Genomic DNA, 20099 nt, shown 5'->3' on the forward strand with positions numbered 1-20099 from the left:
CCCTTCACTCCAGGACCTCCCTGAAGGGTTCTGTGAACCAACCAGTACCAAGTTAGGGTTCAGATTCTGGGTCAGGGGTTGGTGGGTCAAGCTGTGCAGTTGGGAACTCACCCTGCTGTTCTGGGGTCTCCATCCCCTCATACTGGGCCCATGCAACTGCTCGTCGCTGCTCAGGACTCAGAAAGGCCATTTGCTCAGGAGTGACAGCCACAGCCTGAACACTGGTGAGACTAGATAGCTGGGTGGGGCTGAACACCACCTAGGGGTGGAAGCAAGAATCAGGACATCCACTGTAGCCCTTGTTGGGCCCTGGCTCTCTTGTGGTCACCCCAGACCCCACTCCATCAATACTTACAGCAAATTTCGGAGGAGGGATGACAGAAATGGCCAGAGGGGTAAGGCCCTGGATCTGTCCTCGCAGCAGTGCTGAAAGAGCCAGGTCTGGGATTCCAGCTGTTGAAGCAAGTGGGATGGGCATGCAAATGTTATCTTATACTGGCCTTCTCCAGATAATCCCAAGGTATCCTACCATAGACCTTCCCCAACACATCTCCAACCTCTTACCTAAATACCTTCTCAGACTCCCACCTTAAGAATTCCAGAGCAGTCCTCCAACCAGTCCATCCATGGTATGGAAACCAACCCCTGACAACCAGCAGCATCAGTGGCCCAGTCTCCCTACCTGCTATTGTACCAATTTCGGTGAAGATCTCAGGCCCCCAGTTACTGACTGGGCCAAAACCACCAGGCAGCACAAGGAGCTGGGCCAGAACCTCCAGTTGTTCCTCAGAACATGGGAGATGCAGGTTGCCCAGGAAGAGAGCTGCTTGGCTGTGGAAGAGTGGGAAGGAAGGGAGAAGGTTTCAGCCATGGTGATAAGGGTCCATGGTCATGAGCTGATGGTAGAAATGGCTTCAGGTGAGATCCCTTCCTCCATGGGACCACTCCTGCATGATCCTTCCCTCCCCAGTGAGCCCACTTTTCCCTCAGCACCACCACCCACACCCTCCTCCACAGGTGACCTAAACTCCCAACTGTTGATATACTGCAGCTCCTCTGGCCGAAGTCCACAGAGCGTGTAACCCAGTGCAGTCAGGTGGAGGAAGTCCAGGTGGCTCACGTGCCGACCACTCTGCTTCAGGAAACTGGAGACCACAACCCGGAGCTGGGGTGGGGGTGGAGGCCACAGGGTAAGGAGAGAAGTCATGGGGAAGTCAGGGATGGGCAACTGCTTAGGGAAGGGACAAGTGCTACTGGATTTTTTATTATTAAGACCTGAAGATCCGGGCTTCCCTGGTGGCGCAGTGGTTAAGAATCCGCCTGCCAATGCAGGGGACATGGGTTTGAGCCCTGGACCAGGAAGATCCAACATGCCGCGGAGCAACTAAGCCCGTGTGCCACAACCACTTAGCCTGTGCTCTAAAGCCCACGTGCCACAACTACTGAGCCCTCGAGCCAAGACTACTGAAGCCCGCGTGCTCCGCAACAAGAGAAGCCACCGCAATGAGAAGCCCATGCAATGCAACCAAGAGTAGCTCCCGCTTGCCGCAGCCAGAGAAAGCCCGCGCACAGCAATGAAGACCCAACGCAGCCAAAAATAAATAAATAAAATAAATAAATTTATTTTAAAAAAAAAAAGACCTGAAGATCCAATGGCCATGGGAAAGGTTGAGGATCCAAAAAAGAGAAGGATGGAAAAAAAGAAGGCCAAAGGGAAAGGAGGCAGAAGGAAGTATTATGTGTCCAGGGCCTCAGAGTGAATAAATCACAGAGTTCCTAAGGCTACTAGTATGAGGTATTAGGAAAAGATAGAAAGAATGGCCAGGCAGGATCACAGGAAAGAAATTCCTTGGGCTTTAGATGCCCTAGAGGCCTGTATCTGTGGGATGGGTGTTTGGAAGGTGGTAGAGAGGAGAGAAGATGTTACCTGGATGGAGCTCCAGCCATCTATCTGCCCCAGGGTGCTCAGCACACCCCAGTCAACCAGGTTCAGCTCCTGTAGTTCCCTCTCTCCTAGGCCTATTAAGAGCCGGCCCAGCTGCAGGATCTGCTCAGGACGGAATCCCCCGGGGGGACCCCACAACTAGAGAAAGAGAGGAAGAGTGTGAATGGAAAAAGCACTGGATTAAGAGTCAGAATGCTGGGTCTTAGTTTTGCCTCTGACCTTAGCTGTGTAACTCTGGACAAATCACTTGCCTTCTCTGGGTCTTTAATTTCTTCAACTGTAAAATGAGAGGACTGGATTAAGGTTCCTCTGACTAAGGTGTTATTAAAAGACTCTAGAATCTCAGTAGTGAAGAATAGCAGACTCTAGTCCATGAGTTCTAAACTCTTACGTGCACCAGACTCTTGGGGTTTGGGGGCGGTCGGTGACTGTTAAGATGCAGATGCCCAGACCCCATCCTCAGAGATTCTTCTTCGGTGAGTCTAGCATGAGATCCTCGAATAAGCATTTAAAAAACCTGCTCCCTAGATGACTTTGATACACACTAAAGTTTGGTAACCACTTCTCTAGTCCCTCTACCCATTTCACTAGCTTCCTTCCCTCAGTATTCATCCCCTCTGACTTCCTACTCAGGATCCAAACCCTCTAATTCTTTTATCTCCTCTGTCCCCCACCCCTCACCCAGCTATCCATTCCCTTGTGTTCCATATCACACCCAACCGTCTTCCTCATGTTATTCCACCTCCAACCCCAACTGGACTCTCCATCACTAACTTGTTTTGCTTTGCCCATCGCTGCCCGTAGTTCCTCAGGCCCAAGTCCTGGGTCTTCTGCAAACAGTGCTAGGCAGTCTTCAAAGTCTAAAAGCTCCATCTCTGCGATCTGGGTTGCAGACCAGGCTGATGGGAATGTTCCCCGTACATCTGCACAATTTGGCACAGGTTCTAAAGGGGGAAGGCAGGGCCAGGGGGTCAGTGTAGTACTAAAGTATGCCCAGAGAGATAGCTATAGATGGAATGACCCCCCCCCCAACCTTTGAAGGACAGGGCAATATGGGCAGCATGGCTCAAGGGATTACTACAGTGGGAGATTTATAGGACTCGATATTAGAACAAGTGACGAGAGGACAAGCCCCTCATTGTATAGATGGAAGACCGACGGGGTTGCTCAAGGACTGAATGGCAGATCTAGATTGGAACCCAGGTCCCTAGCCCCACAGTGTCACCTTCCTCCATCCTAAGCGTCTTCCCAGGAGAGAGCTCCACGCTTAATCAAGCCTAGAGCTGAGTTAGCTGTTAACAGGGATAAGCGAGCAGGGAAAGGGGAGTCCTGGGCTAAAAATATAATGAGTTATAAATTCCCAGAGCTATAGAACCCTAGAACTAGAAGAGACCTTGAAGATCATCCCTCACACCCCTGTGCTTTAGAGGTTAGAAAACCCCAGCCTAGAGAGAAGTTATACAAATCTGCTTAAAGGGCACAAGTCTGACTGCATTGCTGGATACTCTTTCCTGTACACCATGCTACATGTATGGGCATGTGGGGAGTTTCACCTGGGAGATCCTCTGCGGTGGGCCGCACAAACCCAGCTACCAGGGCTGCTTTCTTGGCAGTGAGCTGTGGCCCTGCACACAGCTGTCCAGCTCTGCTCTGCTCCCAGCTCTGCTGCTTTTCTAGGAGCCGCTCCAGGGTCTCTGGGCCCAAGGCCTCCTGGGTGAGAAGGTAGAAGGAGGGTGGGCAGAGCCGGGCAGGTCAGGGCCAGCTGCTACAGCTGTAATTCCAAAGTCCTGTCTCTTTTTAGCAGTCCCCCCCCCTTGCTAAATTTGGGCTTCACACCCTTTGCCCTCAACTTCCTTGGTCTTAGCTCCCTGGAACCAGCTCCCCAGTCCCCTCTCTGCTCTTACTCCCTCCCTTGTTCCTTCACCTCACCCTGGGGATCAAGGAAATAGCCTCGGGAGACAGAGTGAATACTAGGCGTCCTGCTTGCTCGACTTCATCCTGGCTCCATAACTCTGGTTTCCTGAGGGACAGAAAGAAGATCAGGGATTGGGATGCTGAGTGAACTGTGAGAAGGAAGAGGAAAGACATGCTGGGACTGGGGACTCAGGGCTCCAAGGACCTCAAGCATATTGAATGGGCTGCCACTGATAAGGGTGGTTGAGAGGGTGGGTGAAGAATGAGTTAGAATCTGAAGTTCCCGGAGGTCCGTACCCAAGAACAGGCTCCTGCAACAGCAGCCATCCCAGCTCTGTGGCAAATGGCTCTCCTAGGCAGATGCCCTGCAGCTGACTGAGATGGGCCAGCAGGATCTGTAGGGGGATCCGTCGTGTGCTCTCTATCCCCAGGAATCCAACCAAGGGACCCAATGTCTCCAGCACTTCCCTTGACACTGTTGTCTCCTTTGGAGCCTGGAGAGGGGCATCAGGCCTTGGGACAATGCACTGCTGTCTCAAAGGACCAGTCTCTTTGATCAAGACACCAAGACCTTTGACCTTGCCTCCCTCCAGCTCCCAACCCAAGACCCTATGAAGTTCATTGTCATTGTTCACTTTTCTAAACAATGAGCCCAAACAGGAGCAGGCAGGAAGACTGGGAGGTGGAATCCAAGGAATTCTTATACTCCAAGGGATATGGACAAGAAACATGAAGCAGACTATCAAGGAATAAACACAGAGGTAGATCTAGGGGCTAAGGCCTTGTAGACAAAAACCTGTTTGGCAGCAAAAGTTCAGGTCTGGGCCTAGAAGACAGAGAGCATTGTCTGAGTGGTAAGAATGGCCCAGGCTACAGTTCTGAGTCTGATGGTGTGGACTCTTACCAAGTTTTCTAGTGCCCTTTCTGCCAGGGCTGCCTGGTGGGGTGGGGTCAGTTCCAGCAGCTGCTCTGGAGTGCCTCGTACCAGCTCCACCACCAACATAATGGATTCACTGGACAGTCTGTCCATCAGCCGGATCCTATAGCAGTTTGACAGTGGGGGGGACTCAGAATTGAGCCAAGTTGAGAAGGGACCACAGAATGCCACATTGCCCAGACAAGAGGTAACACTAGACCAAACCCTGTGGCCCTGGAAAGGAAGCCCCAGATCCAGTTCCCACCACAGTGCTTGCAGGGAGAGAACAAAGGGAGTGACGTATTTCCAGTCTTCTTGAGAAGTAACAAACAATCCTACCTCATCTAATGGAATCAAAAGCCCCAAATATTAAGTATCACTAAGTCCCCTCCCCCATTTTATGAAACACTGAGGTTCAAAGAGATCAAATGGTGGGGTCTTCCTCTCAGTTCCTGTTTTCCACAGTACGACCCTTCCTCTACTTATTGTGAGAAGGTCCCCTCTCGTTCGTAGAGCACTATACAATTGACAAAGTTCTTTTAGGCGTTATCTCATTTGATCCTATGGCAAAACCTGGGGGTAAGAGAGGTATTTTCTCATCTCTCTTTCACAAATGAGGAACGCGGGTCTTCCAACTCATGGTCCAGGATCTTTCACCTCATCCAGGTCTTTGGGATTCTAAATTATCTCCAAGAACCAATATATTTAAATAGGTTCGAAAGGCATTTTTTAAAAAGCCATTTTGCCAAAAAATCAGAAGTGACACCATGTACTCTGTCTAGGGTTGCCAAGTCTGGAACTGGAACAAGTAGTACAAAAGCCAAAATCTGTGGGAAGGTCTATAAAAATGTAAGGATGGAGTCACCTCCCAGAAAGACCAACACCAGCTTTTTCCTACTCTGACTTACAGTTCAGTTGGCAATGGGGTGAGCATGGGGGCAAAATGGGAAAAGAAGCCTGTGAGTGAGATACTCATAAACTCCTAGAGTATCTAGTTTAGGAGCCGCCTTAGGTTCATCTAGTCTTCTCTCTCCTCATGCATACTTGAATTTGCTCTACAACATTCCTGCTATGGGGCCATCCAGACTAGGCTTGAATAGCTCCAGTGGCCAGGAACTCACTACCACAATTTTCCTCATATTGTGTAAAAATCTGATTTACATTCGCTGGTACTAGTCATGCCCAGTGGGGCCATTCAGAAACATGCCAATCTATTTTCTATTTGATAGCCCCTGGGGTATTTGAAGGTATTTATCACATGCTTCATACATTTTATCTTTACCTACTCCTCTGAGAACACAGTTCCCTAAGCAGACTACAGTCCTGTGGGGCAGAATTGAATCATTACCTTCCTCATTTTTTATTTTTATTTTTATTTTTGGCCATGCCATGTGGCTTGTGGGATCTCAGTTCCATGACCAGGGATTGAACCTGGGCCATGGCAGTGGAAGCCCGGAATCCTAACCACTAGGCCACCAGGGAACTTCTACCTCCCTCATTTTAAATATTCTACCTCTATTAATGTGGCCTAGGTTATAATAAGATTGCTTGGGGACTTCCCTGGTGGTCCAGTGGCTAAGACTCCATGCACCCAATACAGGGGGCCCAGGTTCAATCCCCGGTCAGGGAACTAGATCCCACATGCTGCAACTAAGAGTTCGCATGCCACAACTAAAGATCCTGCATGCTGCAACTAAAGATTCCCGCACGCAGCAAATGAAGATCCCATGTGTTGCAACTAGGACCCAACGCAGCCGAATAAATAAATATTAAATATATATATATATATATATTGCTTGGCAGCTCACATCACAATGTTGCCACGCTCAGGTGTCCCATACTGGGGCCTTGTTTGGGGAGCCAGTCAATACCTAGAGCAACTTTGTTTTTCGTTTTTAAAAAAATATTTACTTATTTAGGCTGCACCAGGTCTTAGTTGCAGCACGCGGGATCTTCGTTGTGGCATGTGGGATCTTTAGTTGTGTCATGCGGTATCTTTGTTGCTGCATGCGGACTCCGTTGCGGTATGCGGACTTCTTAGTTGCAGCATGCGAACTCTTATTTGTGGCATGCATGCGGGATCTAGTTCCCCTACCAGGGATCGAACCTGGGACCCCTGCATTGGGAGCATGCAGTCTTACCCACTGGACCACCAGGAAAGTTCCCCTAGCACAACTTTGAAAAGAATCCTCTGATTTAGGCCGTAACTTATGTCAGGGAACCACCAGACAGAAAAACACCACCTCTAAGGTATTTCCTAAGGGCAGATCTTCTACCCTAGGTTGAGCCTTCTGAGAATCCAGTATCTCCAATTGTAGCCTTACGGTAAGTCCAGGAGTAGCTTGGTGTCCAGCCCACTCAGTCCTGGCCCCAGGGTTGCCAGCTCTGGCTCTGGCATTGTCATCCTCCTCTGTAGCTCTGCCCAGATACAGGTCCTCTGTAGGACAGGGTAGGGAAGCACGTTTAGGACAGAGCTGAGCATAGAGGCTGGGTTCTATACCCAGCGTCCCCGCCTCCCTGCTCCCACTAATGCGCAAGCACCCCTCTCACCAGGCTCCCTCGAACCCCAGTGGGCAGTTGATAGATCATGTGTACCACTTCAAGGAAGTCTGCCATCGAGTTGATCTGCTGCAGAAACTCACAGGACATGCCCCCTGCCAGAGTACCCAGAACCCTGTAGATGTGTGAGTGGGTAGATGCTCATTCAACACGTGCCACAGCCTGTCTGCTCCTTGATATCAACATTCTCAACACAAGTACAGATGTTCATTTACGGTAATTTACAGTTTGAGAAATATCTTTCCATAGATATTCTCACTGGCTTCCCACAACATCATCACTGTTTATCAGAGAAGAAAATAAAGATTTACAGAGGTCAGGTGACATTCCCAGCATCATTCTACTAGAAATGTGGTAAAGTGAGACTAGAGCCATGTCTTCAGAAGCCCATGGTTCTTTTACTGTGGGTGGAAGTAAGGTGATACTTAACTCCTGTTTATTCCTGCTTGGTCAGCGGCTCTGAAGGATTAATTAGCAAATGTCTACCAGAAGCTTACACTGGGCCCGACACTGTATTAAGTACCTTTTATGCCTTATCTCATTTAATCTTCACAACCTATAGGAAGGTACCATTTTACTTATTCATTTTAAAAATTTTTATTGGAGTATAGTTGATTTACAATGCTGTGGTAGTAGGAAGGTACCATTTTAATTCTTATTCTACAGAAGGAAAAATTGAAGCTTAGAAAGGTTAAATGACTTGCCCAAGATCACAAACAGGTGATGGGGCTAGGACCTGAACCCAATCAGGATAGATACTGTGCTATGGAAGGGCAGGAGGGTCAGGGGAGGAGGAGCCAGAAGAAGACCCCCAGGCTGAGGCTATGCATCACTGATCCTCACACCCCCACTCCCCCACATATCACATGGTGCCTGGCACATGGTAAGCACTCAAAAAATGTTAGTTGAATTAAACTCACAGCTCAACACAAGTTACTCACTGCAGATCCCTGAGGGTCAGGTTGGTGGGCACCTGCATCTTCTTCCAGAGAAACTGTGCCTACAGGAGAAAGAAAGAGGAGCCACTTCCCAGCAGAGATATTGCCCAAGGACCTATGATGCCTTGGACCCACTGTTGCCTCTCCACCCTGTGGGTCCCACCAGCCTCCTACTCTCCTAAATGCCCACTGCTGAGACAGAGAGAGAGAGAGAGACAGAAATGAGGCAATAGGGAGGAGGGAAAAAGAAAGAGCAAAGTAGGTCACATCATAAGGGATGCTAGGGATAATGTGCCGTATGCCTGAGGGATAGGTGAGGGAGGTGGAAAGTAGTGAGAGAAGGGAGTTCTGGGGTAGTGGGAAGAATTACCTGCTGCTCAGACCAGGGCAGCTCCCGGTAACGCCTTCGGTTAGCCAGAAGAGCAGCAGAGTCCAGCTGTAGCAGCTTTAGTGGGAGCAGAGGCAGCAGGCAGTCTGGCCAGGTGGTGGGGATAGGCTGCCGGTGGGGTGGGTGTAGCAGTGTAGTGATAGGTGAAAGGGTCTGGACTCAGGCCTCAAACAAGAAGGGGAACCATGGGGGCAGGAAGGGACCAAAACTAGGAGAAGGGTGGAATGGCATGTGCCACTCTAACAGGGCACACCCAAGAGCCCTCACATAAAAGGCCGTGGTGGTCAAGTGTCACTGCTGATTAGGCACCTGATGGACTAAACTCCCTCAGTTTCTCAGAGCCTTGGTCCCTTTATCTGAAAACAGGATGACTGGCCTGGAAGATTTCTCAGACCCTTGTGGCTTTGACATTCTAGGATGTCATGCTGTCCTGCAACTGGCTCTGGGGAGAGCTACGAATGTCTTGGTGGGCACAGAGCTAGCTTGGACTCTCGGGGCCACTGCAGGGAGAGAATGTGGGGCAGCACCAGCCATATGAAACATCCCTGGGATGTGGAGAGGAGCTCAGTCGGGAGAAACCACACGTACCTGACCAGGGATACACACAGCTGCACTGGCACCTGTTGCACCCATGTTTTTTACTCCATCTTTCACCTGCATGAGAATTAGATGCGTGTATGTGTGTGTGTGTGTGTGTGTGTGTGTGTAAAAGTGATGAGGTTTGAGGGGCCTTCCCTGGGCACAGGGAAGATGCCCTCCTCCCAACCAGAGCCCTCATCCCTGATTGACCATCCTCCCTGCTGCTCTCATACCCGAAAGGTCTGCAGCAGTGCTGCGGTCTGGCAGGCTGAGAGGCGTGACAGTTCAGGGGCCAGGCAGGAACAGGCCCCAACCAGAACTCGCCTAGGGATGGCCTGGAATGTCTGGGAGCTGAGGCCTGGAAGCAGAGGGTGCAAGGAGCAGAGTTCCTCCAGGGACAGCTGGGGAGCAAGAGAGACAAGAGGCCTGAAGAAGCTGGGCCAGGTGGTAGGGAAGAGGACAATCACAGTACAGAAAGGCGGCAGGTATGAGGGGAGCTGAGAGGGAGCCAGGGAAAGTGGGGTGGACAGAGAGCTCTGGGGGATGTTGAGAAGTTGCTGCTACTCACGTCACGCCTAGGGAGGAGCCGTCCAAGCAGTAGGGCAGCCTAAGGGAGGATGGGACAGGAAACAACAGCTCTCAGGTCCTGGCAGCCAGGTCCCAAGCAGATCCCTAGGGCCCGCCCTCCAAAACTTCCAGCTCCCTCTCTACCACACCAGTGACCAGCCTGGCTCTGGGCTCTTCTTCATCTGAGGAAGGGGGTTGAGGGAGTCCTCCTTGGGACAGAGGAAAAGGAGGCTTCAGGGGGCCCAATGGTATCCTTGAATGTAATTCTCTTGACTGAGGTTCCGTGGGTGGCAGATGGAAGCCAGGGAGTGAGATAGGCCCACCTGGGCAGGTGTGACACTGGTTCCTTGCAGCTCAGGAAGCATGGCTCTAAGCTGGGGCTCTGACAGCTCCTGCAGGAAGCGGAGGCCCAGCTGAGGGAAGAGAGGGGTCCAAACTCGAAGCTCCTGGGGGCTCAGCACAGTTCCTCCAGATGAGCGCAACACCCCCAGAAGTTCATATGCTACCTGTAACCAAAGAAGGTCTGGGACTGGAGAGAAAAGACAGGTGAACCTTAAGCCTCCTCTCTAATCCCACATCTGGATTTCCCAGGGCCTGGATAATGGCTTGGAACCAGGGATGGGAGAGGAGCAGATTGGGTTCAAGACATCAAAGGATATGTTCGAGATGTCATAGACCAGATGGAGCAGGGTCCCGAAGGGGTGGTAACAGATAAGAATGGCCATGGAGTAAGGAAGTAAGGAATGAAGGTAGCCAAGGTGGGACAAGGGCTGGCACCAACTGTGCTCAAGCTTGGTTGAGATGACTGGGCACATCCTCCACACAGACCACCCCCCACGGGAAGCCTGGAGTCTTGTAGGCCTGTGCCGAGGGGCTCACCCGTCCTTGTGGGCTGAGGGTCCCGTTGGCCGCACATTCCAGCAGCCCCTGTTCTACCGGCCCCATTGGATCGTTCAAGGGTACCAGGCTCTGCAGCTCCTCAGGGCTCAGGAAACAGGCGAGGGGCCCCAGCCTGAAGAGGGCACGAAGCTGGCCTTCACTGAGGCTGGTACTAAGGCTGGTACTAAGGCAGGGACCATGTGGGTACATGGAGCAAGCACTCCAACCGCTAAACTAGGAAATATGGATGCCAGAGACAGGCCTCTCTCCTGGAGCCCTACACCGCCAGGGGCCACTGCCTACTCTCTTGCCCCTTCCTTTCTAGGACCCCAACCCATCATGGCAGCTGTACCTGCCTCTCCCCGGCTCTGGCCGTGATCACCGGTCCCACAACCACTCACCTGCGCACCTGCTCCTCTCCATCCTGGACACTCTGGTTCACCAGGCTGCGCAGCACATGTCGGGCGTGTCCTGGCCCAAGACCTGCCGCTGGCCAGCTATCCTCCAGGGCCTGGATCTGAGATGGGGAAGGTCAGCTTGTGTTGGGGTCACTGTGGGACTAGGAGACATGCCACTGACTCCCATCCCACCTATCAGAAAACAGCCTAGTCAAATAAAGGATTGTCCACATACCTGATGAGGGCTGAGTTGCAGAAAGTTCTCCAGAGGCAGATGGGGGAGCAGGGGCAGCGCTGCCCATAGCAGCTCCTGGGGCCAGGCGGGCACTTCCCCAAACAGCTCAGGGGCCAGCAGTCGCCGTGCCAGAGCCTCCTTCTGTTCAGGCCTCATTTCAGGGCTGTAATTCCGGATGGCAGCCAGGCTGGGGAGAGTAATGGGTCTTAGCCCTTGGCCCTGTTCCCTGGCTCTGTGCAGACCTGCTGTCATGGACAGGAAGGAGACTCCCCAGTTTTAATCGAAGGGGCTGCTCTAGGTGGGGGGGATTGGCCTGACCCTGACAGGGTCAGGAGGAGTGGTACAAGGTCCTTACACACTGTCATTGGCCAACAGGGATGGTGGGAAGCGCATCAGGTCGGAGACAGCCAAGAAGGGGATGAGTGGTGAGAGATCGATGAAGAGCTGGGAGGTGAGGCGCGGGTACCGCTGGAGCAGCAAGGCTGTCAAACGACCCAGGGCCTGCTCCTCAGATGGTGGCACCTGTGGGGGCACAGGAATGAATGCCGGCTCTGGGGATGCCCACTCTTCTGGCCATCTCCCCTGCTGAGTTCCTCCTTCTGCTAGAGCGAGCCCATTGCCTACCTAGTTCCAGGTGCTCTTGATTCCTAGATTTCCCCCGCCACCCTCGTTCCCTTCTCCCTCCGTGCCCACCTGCATCTGGGCCCAGGAACGGTGCATGAGCGTCAGGAAGCCCTGAGCAGCCTCGCTCTCCGCTGAAAGCACCAGCTGCTGGAGATTTTCTGGCGGCATGTGCAGGTAGGCCTGGGAGTAGGAGGTCATGGTGGTTATGGCCCCACTGGGCAGGGACCTCAGGCCACAGCTATCACCCAGTCCACCCGCATACTGCCCCCCCACCCCCCCGCATCTGTTACCTGCACTAGAATCTGCAGGGCCCAAACACTCTTCTCCCTCTGGAGCAGATCCCACAGCACAGGCTGGAGGGGAGACAGACAAGATGCCAAGAGAGCTGTCTCCTCTGTCCCTCCTGCGGCTTCCCCAGGCATTCCAACTCCACTTGCTAGAATGCTTGTCCTTCATCCGAAGCTAGTATGTGTGTCTGCTCAGATGTTACACTCCTTTAGGTCAGGGACCACGTCTGCTATAGCCTTTCCCATGCCAGGGCCATAGTTGGCTCAGTAAATACTTGTAGATATGAACCAAATTATTACATTTCACTGGTCCCAGGACTCGAGAAAGTGGGCCCTAACATGGAGTAAGGAATCTTTATATTCCCTACAGAACCTAGCAAAGTGCCTTACAAGTAAGCGGAACTCAATGAATGAACTAAGGTATTCACATATTCCAGCCCCTTCACTCTACAGAGAAGAAACTGAAGCCCAGGAAAACCAAATTAAATTACTCGCCTAAAACCTCACTTGTGGCATAGTTGAACCTGAAACCCAACTCTTCCGATTTGCAATCACCCTGAATTTTTCTCATTTCTGCCTTATCTTCCTATATTTTGCCAGTTTCCAATTCTCACTCTCTAGGGACAGAATTAGAGCCCTCTAACTTGATCCCTTTCCTTTCCGGAGCAGAAAGGGGGAAAATCAAAAAGTCAGGAAGAATAATGAGATAACATTTATTATATATTGTTTTTATATCATATACTAGTGCTAAGGCCACAGCATGTGTTATCTGATGTAATCCTTACAGCCACCCTAAAAAGAGTGGCACCATTATTCTCCCCATTCGTTTGCAGATGACAAAAATATTGCTCAGAGAGGTTAAAAACTTGTCCAGGGTTGATCACAGAACTAAGATGTAAACCCAAGCCTGTATGACTCCAGAGCTGTGGGCTTAACCGCTGCACTACACTACTGCCTCTCAGTAATATAGTAGAGAATTCCCATGGAGGCCCTTCCCTCTGTTCCAGGAGCTTTCACCTTGGCAGATCACTCACGCTGAAGCAGGCCAGCAGCTCCATCTTGCTTACACCAGAGCTGGAGCTGTCAGTGGGGTCAAAGTCCAGGGGGTCCGGCTGCTCCTCCTGTTCCAGGTACTCCCCGACTGTCCGCAGCACACTGCGCCGGCCCTCGGGGCGGAAGGCATCCCAGAAGGAGCAGTTGTCTGGGAGACTGGAGAGCATCAGGGCCTGACCCAGCATCCCCTGGGCCTCCTTCCCTCCGGCCCCTGGACCCAGGAGGAAGGTCAGCAGGCGCAGGAGATAGTGTAGGCGTGTGGGGTGCGCAGGGGCCGGCACGGAGGACTGACAGCGTGGCAGCTGGGACAGCATGCCAAGCAGGAAGGGGCCTGGGGCCAGGCAAAGTGGGGACGGTCCCAGTGGGGGCTGAGAGGGCAGAAGAGGGCCCAGTAACCCCTCCAAGAAGCAAGTATCATTGCCCCCACGGCTTATCCTGCACTGGCCTGCTAGCCAAGGCCAGGAGGGCACCAGGGCCTCGTACATGGTGTCATTGGCACAGACCATCATCAGGAAGCTGCCCCCATCTGGGCAGCGTTCCCCACACGGTCCAATGTGGCAGGGTGGGGAGGCCGTGACATCCGGGGTGGGGCCCTGGCACACATGCTGAACCCAAGCCTGGTTGCTGGGGGGCACAGCCTGCAGGCTGGCCTCCCTACACAGCCGCTCAGCCCACAGAGTCTCGTTCTCCAAGAAGCAGCCCCAGAAGATCTCTGGGGTGACGGGGACAGGGGGCAGGCCTTCAGGGCAGCTGGTAGGGGGTGGGAGCAGGCCCGCACAGAGCCGCTTTACCAAGCGGCGGTTGGGAAACGACAGGGTGGAAAAGGGGAGGTCGCTACAGATTGCCTCCAGGAACTCTTCGGGAAACTGGTCGTGGCAGGCCTGGAGCCAGCCTTGGGCACCTGGTGCCCATGAGACTGCATACCACACAGCTGTCTGACAGATGGCAGCAGTGCTGGGAGGGGGCTGCGGGGAGACAGGCTTAATGTGCTGGCAGATCACGTAGAGGGTGAAGTTGGAAATGCTGTAGTGCGGTGCTGGGCCTGCGGAGTTCTCGCAGAGGGCCTCCAGAGAGATGGCCCGCCGCTGGCGAGGGCTGATGTGGGCTGAGGGCTGGGAAGTCCTGGGCAGAGGCACAGCTGTGCTCAGGCATTGGAGGAGCGCGGGGGGTGGAGGTGGCGATCCAGACAGAAAGCCCAATGCCCGCACATCCCAGGAGAGATTGTGCCGGATGCCCCTGGATGCAGAGGGAGGAGCAGGTGAGCATCTGATCAGTTTACATGTCCTCAGGTTGAGACTTCTGGCCCCGGCCCAGAGCCCTGCAGGGAGGGTGGCAAGCACAGGCTTTTCCAAAAGTGAGGTCGCTGGGAGTACTGGTGTTACCGGTTTAAATGTTGGAATGGGGGGAAAGGGGAGAGAGATCTGTCCCGCCAAGGCACAAAAATCACCTAGGAGCAGTTGGAGTCCCTTCTGTCCACCCGGCCCCCTTCTTTCTCCTTTCTGCATACGCTTTTAGGCAGCTTAAACACAACCCTTGGTTGGCCTCAGATCAGGAAATCTGCCCAGCAACTGAATATGTCCGTCTGTGCTCTGGCACTGTTGTACTGAAACAGTAAGGGGTGGAGGAAGCAATCCCGTCCTTTCTTTCCATACCCCATCTTTATTAGTTAACATTTATCAAGCACCATGTGCAAGGCACAGTTCTAAGTGGTTTACACATACAGTATCAACTCATTTAATCCCTTGCAAAAACTCTGAGGTAGTTAATATTATCCATATTTCCCAAGTGGGGAAACTGAGGCATAGAATGAAGCTATAACCTGCCCAAGGTCACATGGCTAGGAAGAGGTAGAGCTGGGACACCAACCTCGATAGTCACACTCAAAAACCTGTAAACTACACCCCTCCCATCAGTTTCCTCTTCCGCTCTGGAGGCTGATGACGTCCCACACCCAATCCCTCAGAATTCCTCTCCTGTTACTTACCACAAGAGCAGCTGCTGAAGATTGCCTAGGAGGGAAAGAGTAAGGAAGAGAACTACCCCAGTCTCACCCTTCCTTGCCCTGCCACAGCCCAGCCCCAGACCCAGCAGCACTCACCTCCCTGGCACTGCCCATTGACATCAGGCTCTGGTTGCCCCAGAATGGAAAAGACCTCATCCTGCAGGGAGTCAGTGACTCGGAGCAGCCCCTCCTGGAAGGTAGCATAGAGGGGGGCCCCCACTGTGCGCAGCAGACCTCCCCAAAGAGCCTCCTCAGAGCCCAGCTCCCCCACTGGGGTGAGCAAAGCCAACAGACCCTGCAAAAGGTGGGGGGCTGGCTCCCTCCCATCGAGGCCTGTGGCATTGGCGAGGTCCACGCTGGGCTGCACCTGCACCAGGGCCTGCCAGCGTGTGCCCTCTAACAACAGCAGCAGAGAAGGCAACCAGTCAGCTGCCAGAACGCAGTCAGAGGGCCCATCACGGGTGCATGGGGGCCGGGTAGGGCTAGGGGGTCCCCCGGGAACTAAGGCTCCCAGCAGCACCTCTGCAAGTCCACTCAGCACACCTGCCTGGTGCCCCAGGAAGTCCCGGGGGGTCTGCTCATGTCCCAGCAGTGCCAGCACATCCCCCAGCAGCCCCAGCATTGGCTCCCAGTCTGGGCTGCCTCTCAGCGTCACTAAGAAATCATGGAGCCGGAGGGCAGGGGGCTGGAGAGGTGGGGGCTCTCCCACCGGTCCCTCCCCCATCCTCCCAGGCTCAAAGGAAGAAGAAATGTTGGCCAGGAATGCAGAGAACCGTGAGTGGCTGAGGGACCCCTGGGGAGCCTGGTCCAGAACGGAGAGCCAAGACTTCAGGAGGGAGAGACCAGGGTCCAGGGACTGAGGCCCAGTAGGGGCCAGAGTCACTGTAAGAAGAGAAACCAGAGATCACTGAAAGGGAAAAGCCTGGAACCCAAATTCAGCCCTGCCCTGGAGCCCAGTCCCTGCCTAAAGATGAGGTGAAAAAGATGGTGAGCTGAGTCCCTTTCAACACCCTACAGTAAGTCTTGGCCTGATTTCTTAACCCTCATTTTCTCCCTTAGCTCCAGTCTCCGCCCCTCTTCCTTGCCCCTTTATTTTTTCTCGAACCAGTTAATCTCTGCATTCTTAAGTCTCTTTCCAGCAACCATCCCCTTCATCCCCAGCCCAGCTCACTGTTCCTCTCACCTCCACAGGATAGCAGCAGCACCAGGGCCCAGAGGCTCAGAGCCATGTTTCCAGGTAAGCGCTGGTACTAGAGGTGAGTTCTGGTTATTCTCACCTTGTGTGGGATAGCCAGGTGAGGGCAGGGCACTGCAGGCAGCCCGAGTCTCCACTGACACTGTAGTGTGGTCTTTCAGGAAACAATATCCGTAACCTGACAGCAGGTTTGTCACCTGAGCCACTGAATACCTGATCCTTTGGCTTTGGAGAAGGGTGTGCCTGTCAGAGGGACCAATGATAGGGGATCCCAGGGGGCCCTCAGAGGAACCCAAGGATATAACTTCAGTGAGGAGCCAGGATGCAGATAGGAGTAGGCAGACATAGAGATGGAGCAGTTCTGGAGATCAGGAGTGTAATCTGGGAGGGTCTGCAGAAATATAAGAAATATATATAAATAATATTAAATAAACAACAATAGAAATATAAGAACAAAAGAGGGCCCAAAGGAGCTAAAAAGCAAGTAGAATTTGAGGGAATTGAAGAAGAAAGGGGGCCAGGAGAACGGATCTGGGCAGCCAGGTGTAAACAGAGAAGAGGAATGAAGACAAAGGTCTGGTCTAAGGATGGAGCATTCAGGAAGAGAGGGGCTTTTGATTCAGTACCCAGAGCCACAAAATGTTAAGAGTTGGGCAGGATTTCAGAGATCACACAGACCAAACCTCTCATCTTATGGATAAGAAAATATACACAGAGAGGAGTGACTTGCTCATTAGGCCATTCAAGTGTTTGGGTTTGCCCTCTGGCTCTCTTCCTGTGGCCCAGGAGAAAGCCCTTAGAAAATTCTGAGGTGAGAAAAGAAATAAACCAGATTAAGTGACTATGCAAGGAGGCTATTCCCCACATGCATACACACACACACACACACACACACACACACACACACACACAGAAACTGCTCATAGATCAGAGAGATCCATCTCTCTGATCTGGTCAGGGTGAGAAGTCTTTTCTGCCCTCCGTTTATATATCCCCAAGGCCTTTACCTGACACCAGTTCTAAACAGTAATTCACCACAGGCTCCACTAAAACCATATTCTGTCCTTCTCTCCTTAGAACCCTTCTCTAAAGCCCAAACCCATACGTTTAAATCCATTATTAATGTGCCTCTGTCCTGGAAGGTCCATTTACGATCATAGAATTTTTTTTTTTTTTCGGTACGCGGGCCTCTCACTGTTGTGGCCTCTCCCGTTGCGGAGCACAGGCTCCGGACGCACAGGCTCAGCGGCCACGGCTCACGGGCCCAGCCGCTCTGCGGCATGTGGGATCTTCCCGGACCGGGTCACGAACCTGTGTCCCCTGCATCGGCAGGTGGACTCTCAACCACTGCGCCACCAGGGAAGCCCACGATCATAGAATTTTAGAGCTGGAAAGGACTTGAAGAATCCTCTTTTAAAAACTTCTCATTTTATAGATGAGGAAATGGAGGCCCAAAGAAATAGAATACCTTGGCCCACGCAATCAAAGGAGGTGAGGGCAGTGCTGGGATTTTCCAAGGTGAGTCAAAAAGTTAGAACCAGTGAAATGATCTATTGTATCACTTTGCCAATATTTTCTCTTTGCTTATCAAAGGTACATCTAGTCTGAAAAGCAGAGAGGAGAATCAGAGGAAGAATACGGCCTGGGTTCCCAACAGCTTTCTAGCTCCTGGCTCCAGCCCATTCTGCAATCCACTTGAATTTCCACCCTTGATTCTATAACAACCCTCTTATAATAAATTCTTTTTGCTAATAGGGTAGCAAAAAATGAGATGGCTGGGCTCAAGTCCTGGCTCCAGCATATACTAGCAGTATGTCCTGGGCAGTTTCTAAACCTGTGGCACAGTGTTCTTTTCTGTAAAAAGGAGAAATACTAGTATAGAGTTGTCATGAGTATTAAATTTGATAAGGCATTTAAAGTATTTAGCACAGTGCCTGGCATTCATTCAAAAAGAGTAAGCACCCATTATGTGCCAGACACTGGTACAGAATAAACATTCACTAAATGTGACTACTATTATTATTAGACTAGCTCAATATGAATTCTTTTATTTGAAACTAAGGAGTCCTAATTAATACAGAAATTGTCACCAAGAAGTAGTGTCTTGAGTGAAAGACCTTTAGAACAAGTATGGAGCTAGCTGAATCAAGCAGAGAGGGGAACAATGAGGACTCCCTCAACCCAGAAGGGGAAATTCTTGGCACTCCACATGATGATGGAGCAATCAGGTTAAGCAATCCTGTGGCTGACAAGGATTCAGGCTATCTGCCAACTGAGGATGAAGTGCTTAGGATTTATAGCAAAGATATCAGCCTTATTCAATACAAGCAAGTTACTGCTTATACTATGGTAAGGTTCAACAAAAGCAAGACAAGTTCCAATCCTCAGATGAGCAAATGGAAAGAGAGAAAACCAGAGCCAACAAACTGAAATTACAGGGGTCCAGAGCACGATATTAATCATGTGTGTTGCTAAAGTGAAATGGATTAGATTGGTGGGGTGATTGGAATGCTCTGTGATCTGGCAATTGGAATGGAGATACTTGCAAGGAGCCAAAGGAGTTGAGAAATCTGAAGCATCCTCAACCTCCCAAATCAACCACAGGGCACTTTCTGTCTGACTAGAACAGAGGCCTCCCTTTGTAAAGTGCAATTGTTTTTCTCCCTTTTTGGTTTGCCTTTTGTAACTTAAATATAGATATATATTGCTCACTAAGGATCCAAGCAGTCCCCAGATCTCTTGCAGTTAGGTGGGGTCAGGTGATTAGTTCTGGCTAATGGATAGTGAATGACGAAAGAATTTAAGCGCTAGTGAATGATTGCTCCAGCAATCTCTTCCCTGTTGAGGTAACCTAGAAACCACACACTGAGATGGCAGCGTCATAAGGCCAACTAGCCTAAAGCTCCAGATTATCACACAGCATTTAGAGTAAATTCTCATTTTTGAGTTCTGTTGTAGATTCCTCTGCTCACTAAAATTTATTTGTGACCCCAAAATCAATACCTATGGCATTTTCACAATCCTTCACAGACATCTGCAGAGTGGTAAAAAATTTGAGTCGACTGATGTGTACATTCCCAGCTGAGTTCAAACAAGGCAATACTCCTCTACAGCCATACCACCCTGAATGTGCCCGATCTCATCTCGGAAGCTAAGCATGGTCGGGCCTGGTTAGTGCTTGGATGGGAAACAAGGCAATACTCCACCTTCTTCTCATACTGTAAATCAGTGTCCTTTTCATGATCTATTTAGTGCCACAATTTTAGCATTTTAGTGCTTTTTGTTGGTGATTTCACCGTTTAAAATGGTCCCCCAGCTTAGTGCTGAAGTGCTTTCTAGTGTTCCTAAGCACAGGAAGGCTGTGATGCACCTTACAGAGAAAACGTGTGTTTGATAAACTTTATTCAAGCATGAGTTATAGTGTTGTTGACAGAGGTCAATGCTAATGAATCAACAATATATATTAAATAAGGTGTCCTTAAACAGAAACACCTTACATAAAACACCATACATAAAAAAAAGTTATGTATCCATCCATTGATATTTGACAGTGTGAGCGATAACTGAAGATCAAAGGGGGAAACCATGTTCCAAAATAAAAGCTTAATACAAACCATATG

At 51.2% G+C, this 20099-nt stretch overlaps 1 protein-coding gene across 19 annotated transcripts in view; it reads right to left on the reverse strand.

The window, feature by feature from the left end:
• STRC (stereocilin) overlaps positions 1-20099 on the reverse strand; it is a 37633-nt gene that overhangs the window by 526 nt on the left and 17008 nt on the right. For 5 of the 19 annotated variants that reach the window (XM_073800860.1, XM_073800864.1, XM_073800863.1 and 2 more), the window contains 29 exons: positions 16782-16870; positions 16562-16626; positions 15381-16166; positions 15267-15291; positions 13264-14518; positions 12233-12295; positions 12012-12122; positions 11674-11840; positions 11319-11505; positions 11087-11202; positions 10686-10818; positions 10130-10312; positions 9808-9846; positions 9473-9640; positions 9249-9314; positions 8643-8768; positions 8276-8334; positions 7326-7449; positions 7100-7212; positions 4764-4899; positions 4157-4353; positions 3875-3965; positions 3499-3655; positions 2720-2889; positions 1928-2083; positions 1023-1165; positions 683-831; positions 356-453; positions 112-259 (listed from right to left, as the gene is read on the reverse strand). In XM_073800860.1, the coding sequence (XP_073656961.1) occupies positions 112-259; positions 356-453; positions 683-831; positions 1023-1165; positions 1928-2083; positions 2720-2889; positions 3499-3655; positions 3875-3965; positions 4157-4353; positions 4764-4899; positions 7100-7212; positions 7326-7449; positions 8276-8334; positions 8643-8768; positions 9249-9314; positions 9473-9640; positions 9808-9846; positions 10130-10312; positions 10686-10818; positions 11087-11202; positions 11319-11505; positions 11674-11840; positions 12012-12122; positions 12233-12295; positions 13264-14518; positions 15267-15291; positions 15381-16166; positions 16562-16626; positions 16782-16870 (5320 nt within the window). Of the gene's footprint in view, positions 1-111; positions 260-355; positions 454-682; positions 832-1022; positions 1166-1927; positions 2084-2164; positions 2223-2719; positions 2890-3498; positions 3656-3869; positions 3966-4156; positions 4354-4763; positions 4900-7099; positions 7213-7325; positions 7450-8275; positions 8335-8642; positions 8769-9248; positions 9315-9472; positions 9641-9807; positions 9847-10129; positions 10313-10685; positions 10819-11086; positions 11203-11318; positions 11506-11673; positions 11841-12011; positions 12123-12232; positions 12296-13263; positions 14886-15266; positions 15292-15380; positions 16167-16467; positions 16701-16781; positions 16871-20099 lie in introns of those variants that run through there. The other 14 variants (XM_073800875.1, XM_073800866.1, XM_073800867.1 and 11 more) reach the window with 14 other exon arrangements.

This window comes from Tursiops truncatus, chromosome 2 (genome assembly GCF_011762595.2).
Source record: "Tursiops truncatus isolate mTurTru1 chromosome 2, mTurTru1.mat.Y, whole genome shotgun sequence".
NCBI classification, from domain to species: domain Eukaryota; kingdom Metazoa; phylum Chordata; class Mammalia; order Artiodactyla; family Delphinidae; genus Tursiops; species Tursiops truncatus.